Genomic DNA, 13,199 nt, shown 5'->3' with positions numbered 1-13,199 from the left:
TACAGCCAGTGGGGGGTTATTACTGCGTCCACCGACACCAATGTTGAGAGTTAACAATGTGTCCACTGACACCAACGTTGACGGTTATTAATGCGTCCACTGACACCAATTGTGGGGGGTTCTTAATGCACTCACTGACACAAATGCAGGAGGTTAGTCTTGCATCCACTAAAACCAATGTTTGGGGTTATTACTGCATTCACCAACACCAGTGTTGGGGATTATTATAGCACTCACTGACATCGATGTTGAGGGTTATTATTGCATTCACTAACACCGATGTTGAGGTGTATTATTACACTTGCAGACACTAATGATAGGGGTACTATTGCTTCCACTGACACTAACATTAAGTGTTAGTATTGCATCCATTGACACTCCAATGTTGAGGGTTATTATTGCACTCACTGACACCAATTCTGGGGGTTATTGTTACTGTCACTGACAATTCTGGGGGCTACTGTATGCCAACTTCCTCAGTGTGCATTGTGATATGCTGCAAAAAGAAAAGCAGCAAGACTGAAATATTGGGGTGTTGAGGTTTGTTATAGCACATTCATTGCAAGTGGGCTGCCTAACTTCACTCAATGCACAAAAATGAACTGCTATTGTATAGGGGCTATACTTAAGACCCACTATACTTTTCAAGTGGACCCCCACTGTTTTAGAGGGTGTCACTGGTCTTCCCCCAAACAAATCACAAGGGTTATGGGTGGAATATAGGAGTACCGAAACATTTTATAGTAATCAAAAAATAAACATCAGTGCCGCGCAGCACTATGCAGTAAAGAGCCCTATCTATACCATCTAATAGCTGAATATAAAGTGTTCTGTGTCATCACTCCAAATATATCGAAATAAAATGATAGAAATAGTGAAAAAAAAACAAAAACTATATTTTCTTATCCATGTGTACCAAACAATTATATGTGTTTACCACTTTAAAAAATAAACGTCCCTTTAAAGTGCAATTATAATCTATCCTATTGGTTTCTTATCAAATATATACACATTCTCCTATACTAAGTATCCATATGTACAAATTAGCTATCCATATGTACCAACCCACAAAGACATGTGGTCATTCTCTTTGCACCACACTATATTATAAGTGGAGAATCAGAATATAACGTTTATGTGTACACAATTAGCCATATGTCCAGTGTGTATTACTTATTATGCTTTGTGTCCAAAATGTCTGAAGTTTAGAACATTCTTCTTGTTTCAACTTAAATTCTTAACCCCAATGTTTTATGATGTATCCTTCATACAAATTGCACATCCTTGTCACCACAAAGCTTATGCTCTCATGTTAAGAGTAGACCCAACACATATTAGGTCATATGCTCCTTCCCACTGGGGTTCTCATATGTCACAGCATTGATCACCACTCCAACCTCCAGATGATTTACAATCCAGATCCATCCTCAATGATTCTTCAAACCAGGACATTGGAATCATATTGGAAGCAGAGAGCAATATATCTTCCTTTTTCTGAGCTTTCCAATATCCTGGTCTGAAGCATCATGAAGAATGGACCTGGATTGTAAAACAACCAAAAGAAAATGGAAAGAAAGGTGAAAGAACCACCAAAACATTTATCTACCGAGAACAACCTAAGCAACTGCTTTGGTAAATGCTGGTTAGGAAATATCTTCAGTGTGGTCTGCCCAGTAAACAGCTACATTGCTCGGTGCCATGACTACTCAATGACACAGAACCTAACCTTGAAGGGGATTCCTCATTCATGGATGTGCTTCAACTTGCTTGGGAAATATCCTAAGCTGGCCATTTTCCACAACCATCACAATCTATGTGACCTGGAAGAAAACTAAGGATGCTGAAGTAACAGCAGGACTAGCTACCAAAAGTGGGATATCTAAAGCCTCTTTCATCCTCAAGAGCTCAGGGGAAGAACAGAACAGTTAAGAGGCATTTCTTCCATGGCCATACAAGAGAATAGTAAAGTCCTGGGTACTGGGGTGAAGCATGAAGAGCAGGAAGTGAACTAAAAGTCTAAGAGAATCATTCCTGCAAGCAGGAAGAAGAGGAAGGGAAGGTACAGGTACACCATATGGGGGGCATCTCTTCCTCCCCTCTACAACCCTAAACTAAAAAGTACTGTCCATGCCATCACGTAGATAAGGCAAGGTGAAAGGCCTCAAAATGATCAAAGGGGATACTAAAAGAAAAATACGACAGAAAAAGTTGAAACTGCTGGGCCAATCAAAAACAGAAGAATTGAGAAAATGTTTATACTTTGTAAGCATTGTTTAAATGGGAGGAGTCACCCTCTTGTGTGCTGTTCTGGAAGATGATTGAGAAAAATATCTATCCTCTTCAATCTGTAGTCAGCTATGACTTTCCAAAACTGACAAAAAATTCAAATATCACTTCTCTGAATTATGGAAAACTGAGAATGTCCTTTCACAGTTGTGTCTAGGAGTATTGTAAGCCCAGGCTGGCATGTTTGTGATAGGCTGTACTAACAGAAGGTGGGTTGGATAGCAACCAAAAAGAGACATACAACATATGCTAGACCGCAGAAGCTTGTGCCCGTTTGGAAGGGCGCTGAAGAAAAGGCGAGTATTTAAGTGAAAGCTTCTTTTTTACGTTTAAAGTCTGCTGGGAAATTTTTCTTTAATTAAAAAAAAAAATAGGTGGGATTTAAACCACAGCTGCTGTTCTTGTGTTGGGAAGGGGGGGGGGGGGGAATAGGTCAAATTATGCATTACAGATGAGCTAAGGTGTTTGATTTTTATTTTGCAAAGCACATGGGAAGGACGGTGCATTCTATTTAAATGCTACAAGCTACAAGTAATGGCTATTACTTCCTGTTGGGCCAGTCTTTTATTAAGTATATGGATGCTGGTATTGACCTCGTATGTCCTATGCTGGAGGTTTACAAAGGTTTCTTAAAATTACATAAATGACATTCTATAATGAGAGTCATATACTGGGGTTTAATTACTAACCCTAGGTTCACACCTAAGCGGATTCCGCAGCATTTTGCAGAAATGCGCTACAGTCCATTTAATGTTTCCTATGGGACACATTCACATCTCCACGTTTTCACCAGGATCAAGGACTTTTCTAAAATGCAAAAAGTTGTGCTTTTAGTTCTATTGACGTCAATGGAAATGCTGCAGAAAAGCATGTAGTGTGTTTTTGCTGCGTTTTATTTTGCCTAGCAACAGAAACCCCCATAAAAAAAAAAAAAACGCATCTAAAACGCGGCAAAACCGAATGTGCAAAAATGCAAAAAGCACTGCAGAAATGGATCAAGCGTAAACTGCATAAGTGTGAACCTAGCCTTAAGCTGGAGAATGCAAAATCTGGCGCACTTCTTCATAGAAACCAATCAGCTTCCAGGTTTTATTGGCAAAGCTTAATTGAACAAGCTGAGGTTAGCAGCTGATTGGCTACCAAGCACAGCTGTACCGGATTGTGAGTGCTCCAGTTTTAGCAAATCTCCCTCACTGTGTATATAAATATGTGAGTGAGTGTGTGTGTGTGTTTTATAAGTTGTACAATTATATTGGGAAACAAATACCTCATATTCAAGAGCAAGGTCTGTATTATCATCTATATCCACCTTTGCCATTAACACTTTTCCCTCATGCTTGGCAACTGCTTTCTCCAATCGAGGAGCCAAAATCTTGCATGGGCCACACCATCTGAGGAGTAAAATGATAAGCTGTAATTTGAAACATAGAAACAGAAAAGTAACAGGAAAAAAAAGATCAAGTGATCCACCGTGTATAGATCTCTGTTTGTCCCATGCATATTTTAATCCACTTACTGTTGAGTGACTCACTACTTCTGCAAGAGGTCTATTCAAAGTATCAACTACTCTTTTGGCAAACTTTTTTTCTTTTTTTACAGGAAAAGTTTTGAACTTTCCTCTGCTTAATTTGAAGTCATGTCCCCGTGTTCTTGATCTTGGCTTCATATTGAAAATACTGCCGTCTTGAACCTTATTCACCCCCTTAATGTATTTAAAAGGTTTCAATCATGTCTCCCCTTTCCCTTCTTTACTCCAGCCTGTACATTTAATGTTTAAATTTAAACCTTGGTGAGACTAACTACTCTCTAGGCAATTTATAAAATTGAAATATTTAAATATTTATTGGTAATAAATATGCAGCAGTCTACATAGTTATTTACCATAATCGTTTTCTTTGCATATGATAGAAACCTGAACATGCATTATATACTTGCTGACAAATGTTAGCACTAGGGATGAGCTCAGGTGTGTTCAGATCATAGTCCGAATCCACGTGAGCCCACCAAGAGGTAATCACTGTACTGGGCCAATCAAAAGCAGCATCCCCCTTGTATATGTGCAAATGCAGGATGGGGAGTTTACATGTGATTGAGTTATTATTGTAATCTGCCGGCAATATTAAACCGCACCTACATTCCATTTTCTTAAAGTAAGCATGTAAAATAGTTGAGGGATTTTAAGGGTGCCATACATCCTCCGAACAATATTGAGATCAGAACAAATTTTTATAAACATATCCATAGAATGAAAATAACATTTATTTAGTTCCAAAACATAAAATCTTCCTTCATAGAGGATTAACATGTGCAATGTAATTTACAAATTGTTACAGCAGTCTACAGATTTTCAACAGTCCCAACATGATTCACCCTTCCAGTCTTCTTCAGGGAGATGACTGCTGATCATTCCAATGCTACATACAATGACTATACTGTAAAGGTTATAGTCGTAATTGCTTGAAGAAAGCATTCAACCGAGCCAGACAACAAAATCGAAATTCTATGATTTATGCACCGAAAACACCTAAAGATTCACAGTCTGTGAGAATAATTACAAAATTTTCCAAACAACATAAAAAGGTGAGACAGATTAACAAATATTAGCCATTAGTACTAGCTGATCCTACTATTCAAAAACATGTCAAACCCTATCCAGAAATTACTTTTAAACGATCATGTTCTCTTAAAGACTGTTTAGTAAAAAGTCACTATACTCCAAAAGAGAAAACTGGTACATTATTCCTGCCTTCTTCCCTGCAGAACATGCAATTTGTGCAGTTTTGTGTTACCTGGTCAACAGGTTCTGCTTCCCAATGAAGATATTCATGCATTAAAACATTGAATACTGGAATCTTCTACTCTTCCAACCAGTCCATCCCCCACAGTTACTACCTTTTGTACCACTAGCCCCTCCCTCCTAGATTGTAAGCTCCAAGGTGCAGGGCCCTCCTATCCCTGTATTGTATTGTTGCTGTATTGTCTCCCGTTATATTGTAAAGCGCTGAGCAAACTGTTGGCGCTATATAAATCCTGTATAATAATACTAATTTAATAACCTGTCAAACCCCGGGGGGTTGTCTATATAATGAAATGTCATTGTGGATGTTGTAATGATTGTGAGCAATATGGACATAGTAGTTGTACACGATAGCCATCTTGTAAAGGTCTCAACCATTTTGTTTTCATGAGCAGTGACCCCCCCCCCCTTGCAAACTGTGGAATTTGCAGCTGCAAGTTTTAACGAACTACTAAAGAGTCTCTTATCGTAACCAAAACACAATAGAGCCAGTGTGCAGACCTGGTCAGAGATGTAAACAGCTAATTAGTAGTGGTGCACCAAAATGAAAATTCTGGTGCCGAAACCGAATTGGACAGTTTTTAATATATTTTTCAAATGCAATTTTTTGGGTAAAAAAAATACACTTTAAATGATTAACTACCTCCCACCTGGCCAATGTACATAAACGGCCAGGTGGGAGCTTCCCCATTCTGAGTGGACGTTCCTGTAAATCCCTCAGAACACGTGCCTGAGCATGGCCCCGACGCGCAGCAGCACCATTCTGTGATGGCTGTGTTCCTCAGACACAGCCCATTACGGATAGGGATAAGGGCTCCCTGATTGGCCCTCCCAATCACATTATGTCTGTGTCCAGTCACAGCCATCTCAGAATGTCAGCAGAGACACAGGTCTCTGTAGTTGGGGGGGGGGTGGCAAACGCACACATTGGTCTCATACGCATACGTAAACAGCGATCACGTCACCCTTGTAAGGTATCGTCATGAACGTGAGAGCAAGAGCAATAATCCTAGCACTGGACCTCCTCTAACTCTAAACTGGTAACCTATAAAGACATATAAAGTGTCGCCTATGGAGTAGAAATTCCACATCTGTACCAGTGATCCACATCTGTCATGGCATACGAGTGTAAATTCCATATCTGTATTAGTGATCCACATCTGTCATGGTGTACCAATGTAAATTCCACATCTGTACCAGTGATCTACATCTGTCACGGTGTACCAGTGTAAAATTCACATCTGTACCAGCGATTCACATCTGTCAGTGTACCAGTGTAAAATTCACATCTGTACCAGCGATTCACATCAGTCACGTCATCCACTTGTGTACCAGTGATCAACATCGGTCATGGCCTACCAGTGTCAAATCCACATCCGTCACAGTTTACCAGTGCTCAATATCTGTTACACAGTACTAGTGTAAAATCCACATCAGTACAAGTAAATAACATCTGTCACAGAGTATCAATGTCCAATCCACATCTGTACCAGTGATAAACATCTGTTCCAATGAACATCAAAATCAACATCAGCAGTGCAGCATAAACATGTCTAAAAAAATATACACCAGCAAGGAAGCTTTCCAGATACGGAGTATGAAGGACGAAAGTAGAAAACTTGTGGGAAAACACTTACATGTTCAAAAGACTCAATTATGCCTCATAGAATATACATTGGAGGGTGTTTGCCTTTCAAAATGATAGTTAGGAAACGAGATGTGTAATGTATGCCTACTGAACGCCTGTAGGTGCTACTTGGATGTTGGGCCTCTGTATGTGGCCAGGCTGTGGAAAAATCTTACATATGTGGTATCCCCATGCTCAGGAGGAGCAGCAGAATGTGTTTTTTGTGCTGAAGCTGCAAGTATGCAAATGCCCTGTGAGAGGAATAACCTGTTAATATAACAATTGTGTAAAAAAAAAAACACATTTTATTTACTTTCTTCATTTTCCAAAGAATTGTGGGGGAAAAAAATTACAGGTTCAAAAAAACTCACCATGCATCTTACTAAATACCTTGGAATGTCTAGTTTCCAAAAAGAGGTCATTTGGGGGTATTTATATACTGTCCTGGCATGTTAGTGTCTCAAGAAATGAGATAGGCCATCAGTACATCAGGTTTGATCAGCTGTGATCAATTTTCAATGATTGGTACCATAGCTTGTAGACTCTAAAACTTTCATAATATACACCGATTGGGATTATTTTTACCAAAGCAGTGTAGAAGTATACATTTTGGCCCACATTTATGAAGAAAAGTGACAAAATTTTATAACTGAAACAGAAAAAAGTGTTTTTTGGTCTTTTTTAATTCAGAACGCAAAAAATAGAAAACCTGGTGCTAATTAAATACCACCAAAAGAAAACCCTATTTGTGTGAAAAAAAAGGACAAAAATTTAATTTGGGTACAATGTTGCATGAGTAATTATCATTCAAAGTGTGAGAGCGCTTAAAGCTGAAAATTGGTCTGGGCAGAAAGGGGGTAACAATATATACCCAAATTTTTTTGTAAAATTGAGTAAATAGATACCGAACATGTCATGCTTTAAAATTGCGCTCGCTTGTGGAATGGCGTCAAACAACGTACTTAAAAATCTCCACGGGTGATAATTAAAAAATTTCTATAGGTTAACAGTGCACAGTTATAGAGGAGGTCTAGTGCTAGAATTATTGCTCTTGCTCTGACATTTGTGGCAATACCTCACATGTGTGGTTTGAACACAGTTAACATATGCGAGCGTGGCCTATGTATATGTTCATCACTAGGCACGAGCATGGGAAGACGGGGGCACTTTAAACTATCATTTATTTATTTTATTTTTTTACACTGTCCATTTAACCTCTTGCCGTCCGCCTGCTGTTTATAAACGGCAGGGCGGTGGCAGTCCAAAGTCGGGTTGCCGTTCCTAAACGGCACCCGCCTTTTCTAGCTGTGCGCGCTCCCTAGGAGCGCGCACCACCGCGATCCGGTGTCCGCTGTGTCCTCCGGACACAGTGAAACACCGATCGTCGGACGGGACCTCTGTACGAGGTCCCGGTCATGTGATCACTGATTGGCGAATCAGTGATCACATGCAAAGTAGTGAGCAAGATGTCACTTGTGACATCATTGCTTACTACGTGTGAAATCTGTGAATGATCACAGAGGTCACATGGTACAAGGCTATTCACAACAGCCTTGTACCATGTGACAAGCTGTGACCAATCACAGCTCACTCAGTATTTCTCAATGACTGCAAGAATGCAGACAGAGAGAAAGAGAAATGATTGCTTTTACATCCTATATGGGTGTAAAAGCAATCAGTGTAAAAAAAAAAAAAAAAAAAATCTTCATCACCCCCCACAAGTAGTACAGTGTCACCATGGTGACACTGTACTGCTAGGGTGACAGTATGTAAAAATAAAAAATAAAAATAAAAAATAATATAAAAAAAAATAAAATAAAAATGTAAAAAAAAATGTTTAAAAATTATAATGTTTGGTTATAAACTAATTTGGATTTTTTTTTTTACTAAAAAAATAACGGAATAAATTTTGGCCAAGATTTAGGATGAAATATTATTTATTTGCAAAATTTTATTAAAAAAAACACTTTTTTTCAAAATTTTTGGACTTTTTCATTTACATAGTAAAAAAAAATAAAAATCCCAGCGGTGAATAAATACCACCAAAATAAAGCTTTATCTGTCTCAAAAAAATGGTAAAAAATTCATATGGGTACAGTATTGCATGACCGCGCAATTGTCATTCAAAGTGTGATAGCGCTGAAAGCTGAAAATTGCCCTGGACAGGAAGGGGGTAAAAATGTCCGGACAGGAAGTGGTTAAAAAAAAAAAAATGTAATCACTTTTATTCCTATCACAAAGAATGTATGCATCCCCTGTGATAGAAATAAAAAGTGACAGGCCCTCTTTATGGAGAGATATGGGGTCAATAAGACCCCACATCCCTGCTCTAAAATGTAAAGCATTAGATCAAAAAAAGCATTCATTTAGTAATTTAAAAAAAAAACAAAAACAAAACACACACACACGACCTTGTTTACATGGCACCGGAACCAAAAATGACATCGCTCCGGTCCTCCAAGGGCTTAGAGATTAGTGGAGGCCATCTTTTCTTCACTTATCTCTATGCCCAGCACCGGGATCGTTCGATGGTTTCTCATGTAAGCCTGAGAACCACCGAGCGGAGGCGGGTGGCGGCAGCGAGGGACGGCGGCAGCCGGCGAGGTTATTTTCAGCACCTGTATCGGTGCTTATTTTTATATCTGCCCAAGGCTGATAGGGGTATTTTCGGTCGAAACATTTCGGCCACCGAAATTTCGGTGTATCCCTACTAATTAGTTTTGGTAGGATATCGGTTTCCACAACTCTTGAAAAATTTTTCCCTCTGACCTAGCCTGTCACACATGATGTGTAAGGCCATCAAAGCTCTAGGAATGCAGAGCGTGCCATAAAACATCTATTCCACAACACAACAATTCCACACACAATTCATAAAATTTAACAGGAACAGGACACATTAACCACTTGCCTACCAGGCACTTATACCCCCTTCTTTACCAGGCCAATTTTCAGCTTTCAGCGCTGCCGCACTTTGACAATTGCGCGGTCATGCAACATTGTACCTATATGAAATTTTGATCATTTTTTTCTCACAAATAGAGCTTTCTTTTGGTGGTATTTAATCGCCACTGGGCACTTTACTTTTTGCGCTATAAATAAAAAAAGTGCAAACAATTTGAAAAAAAAAAAAAAATTATTTGTTTCTTTTATAAAATTTTTCAAACAGGTATTTTTTCTCCTTCACTGATGTGCATTGATGAGGCAGCACTGATGGGTACTGATAGGCGGCACTGATGGGCACTGATAGGCAGCACTAAAGGGCACTGATAGGCAGTACTAATGAGGTGGCACGGATAGGCGGCACTGATAGACAGCACTAATTAGGGGTCACGGATAGGCGGCACTAATATGCAGCACTGATAGGCGGCACTGATAGGTGACACTGATTATGGGTACTGATAGACGGCACTGACTGGCATCACTGCTGGGCACTGACTGGCGGCACTGACTGGCACAACCCCTGGGCACTGACTGGTGGCACTGACTGGCAGCACTACTGGGCTGCACTGGTGGGTGGCACTGGTGGGCAGCACTGGTGGGTGGGCACAGGTGGGTGGCACTGGTGGGCACAGGTGGGTGGCACTGCTGGGCACATGTAGGTGGCACTTCTGGGCACAGGTAGGTGGCACTGCAGAGTGGCACAGGTGGGTGCAATGCTGGGCACAGGTGGGTGCACTGCTGGGCACGGGTGGGCGGAGCTAGTGGGCGCACTGCTGGGCGGAACTTGCGGGTGGCACTGCTGGGCACCGATCATCAGGGCACTGATCATCAGTGCCCTGATGATCGGTGCCGATCCCCGCTCTGACAACTGCCGGTTCTCGGCAGTACTTTCCTCACGATCTGACAGCGTGAGGAAAGTGCAGCCGAGAACCGGCACTTGCATTTCCCTCTGATCAGCGTGTCATTGGACACCGCTGATCATGTGGTAAAAGGCCGCTGTGATTGGCCTTTTACCACATCACGTGATCAGCTGTGTCCGTAGGACACAGCGATCACGGAGATCGCCGGGTGCGCGCCCCCTGGGGCGCGCAGGAGAGCGCGTTCTGGGAGGACGTCATATGACGTCCACCCAGAACTGGCCAGCCGCAGTGCAGCCGTCATTTGGCTATCTGCGGTCGGCAGCTGGTTAATATTAGGTATATATTTGAATGGGGAATATCATGCCGATTAATTCAAGGTCATACATGACAATGTTAGCACATACGAAAGGGGAGAAAGCAGTCTCCCCCCTCCTGGGTGACAGATCTGTCCAAGGTATGCTGTGTTTGGTATCCCTGGATACTAAATATAATTCTGAACATTAATCTGTCAGTTTCTAGAATACCACCTGCAGATTTTGTAAGTTATTAATATTAGTATAAAACTGGGACTTGGTCATAAACTTGGTGACCTCCCAGCACCCATCCCTTGACCGGATGATTGGTCAGTTGGTCTCTGTCGACACTGCTTTGATATAAAAAAAAAGGGAATGACAGGACCTGGTAAGGTGGCTCTTGTTTTAACATCAACCAAGGAACATCTTAATAGACTTGAGAGCCACGTCAACGTTTTTGCTCGGGCAATTGGACTCAAGCCAGGACTTTGCAGGTATTCTCCATTTTCACCTCCTTTTATTTCTCTGTTGCATTTTTGTTCTCTTTATGTCTTTGTACCACCCTTTTCTTCTTATTTTATTTTGCACCTGGTCTGTCTCTCTAATCTCTGTAACTTACAGTTGTGATGAGATAGCGATAACTTCAACCTCAGTTGGATACCACAGTCAGCGACTCAATCGATAAGACATCTTGTAGATCTTGTGAAGTTTATTCCATAAAATGAGAGAATCTTACAACAATGAACATTCGATAGGTCAAAAGATCATAATGTTTCCTGATCCATGACATGAGACTAGAGCTGCAATGCATTTCTGGGAAAGGAGGAGGGCTATCTATACAGTATTAACTAAACCAAAGGAAAGGGTGGAGCAGAAACAAAATATAGAAACACTTAAAGGCATATGATAGTCAATATGACAGTCATGTGAAGCATGACAGCACCATTTTACCTTTTCATTATTAAACCCTATTTTGAAAAGTGTTAAAACTATCTCTAAGGCTTTGAATGCAAATTAAAGAATCCATGTCTCTTGAAGAATGCTACTGTATGTAATAATCCTCTGAATATACCAGTCTGTGGTGACAGCGTGTGTTGCAAACGTTTATGGTGTTATTGCTAAGATTTGTGATTTTCCTCCTCGGTAAAAAGGGGGGGGGTGGCAGTTTAAAGGGTTAATTGCTAATTAATTAACCCAGTGACAATTGCTTTCAGGCTGCTGGCACATAGATTGTGGTCCAGTGAGGTGGAAAATCTTGTGCAGGGTGCAACTGAGAGTGGCATTGTCATGCAAATGACAGCGCGGTGTGAGATTGGCTTGTCCTTTGTCACAAGTTGGTGAAAAGGGCAGGGCTTAGGCACCATCTTAGTCACAGATATTCTATATAGACAAAACTATACGTCTGTTTTTTTAAACGCATTACAGATCATGTATCGTTAATCAAAAAACAAATAAAACTCCCATTAGTCGCCATGTAGGCCGCTATCATAATTTTGATTTGGGCATGATCAAAATTTACCATACTAGAACACATTCCTCCACGTGCGTGGAGGGAGTGTGGATCAGCATCTGCTGCAACTTGAGACACGCTGGATTATCATCTCAAGGCCACTCAACATCCTGGCCTTTCCTATATGATATCAATTCCCTCTATCAATTCAATCCTAATTGGCCATGTTAGGTTTGGGTAAAGATAATGAATATAAAGAATAGCTTTGTATAATTGGTACTATGAGTATAATGTATACACGGAATATATTCAGTTTTGCAATGTGTACTTGTAAAGAATATGCAGAATTGAAATGGCGATAGCAGTATAGTAGACTTTTTTATGATTGCATATTATTGGAAATCTACAGTCCCTGGTCTGTCTCTGCTTATTGTTCCTTGGTATTTAGACTTATTGGGTTCCCCTTAAATGTGAATTCTAGTTCACTTGATTGTCTATTTATTAAGAAGAAAAAGTATACTTCTTATTCCTTTATATGGCAGTGTGACTGGGTGTTTTTTTGTGATTGCACGGATGTGATAGATGTGATAGACGTTTGCCTGAGGACCAATCAAGAGCTCCCAGGCCAAGTCCTATGTCCATCCCGCCTATGTGTGTGGGGGGTGGGCCTTGGTATGCTCCTTCTTGCCTATTTGTTGGGTTAGTGTTCGCAACGTATAGTTGTGCTCTACTGTGGTTTACAGTCCTTGTCATCTCCCCATCAAATGTGCTAGTAGTTCCGCCTAAGACCTTGCGATCTATTGCTCTGGTATTTGTCCATCAATAGGAAGCGCTGTCCTCACTGACCAAAATGCGAGAATCATTCTTGAGTTAAGACCTTGTGGATCCTGGTACTTCGGCCTGTTCTGGCGCATGCGCGGTGCGGTGACCACGTCTGTGTATTTCC

General features: G+C 40.7%; 1 protein-coding gene across 1 annotated transcript in view; it reads right to left on the bottom strand.

Annotated features, from left to right (window-relative positions):
* TXN2 (thioredoxin 2) overlaps positions 1-13,199 on the bottom strand; it is a 46,063-nt gene that overhangs the window by 9,721 nt on the left and 23,143 nt on the right. The window contains exon 3 of the mRNA XM_089681829.1: positions 3,554-3,677. Within this exon, the coding sequence (XP_089537955.1) occupies positions 3,554-3,677 (124 nt within the window). The remainder of the gene's footprint in view (positions 1-3,553; positions 3,678-13,199) is intronic.

This window comes from Staurois parvus, unplaced genomic scaffold (assembly GCF_062004578.1).
Source record: "Staurois parvus isolate SC_StPar_1 unplaced genomic scaffold, SC_StPar_1.0 ptg000280l, whole genome shotgun sequence".
Classification (NCBI taxonomy): domain Eukaryota; kingdom Metazoa; phylum Chordata; class Amphibia; order Anura; family Ranidae; genus Staurois; species Staurois parvus.
Note: the sequence above shows the minus strand (reverse complement) of the source record. Positions and strands in the feature narration are given on the sequence as shown.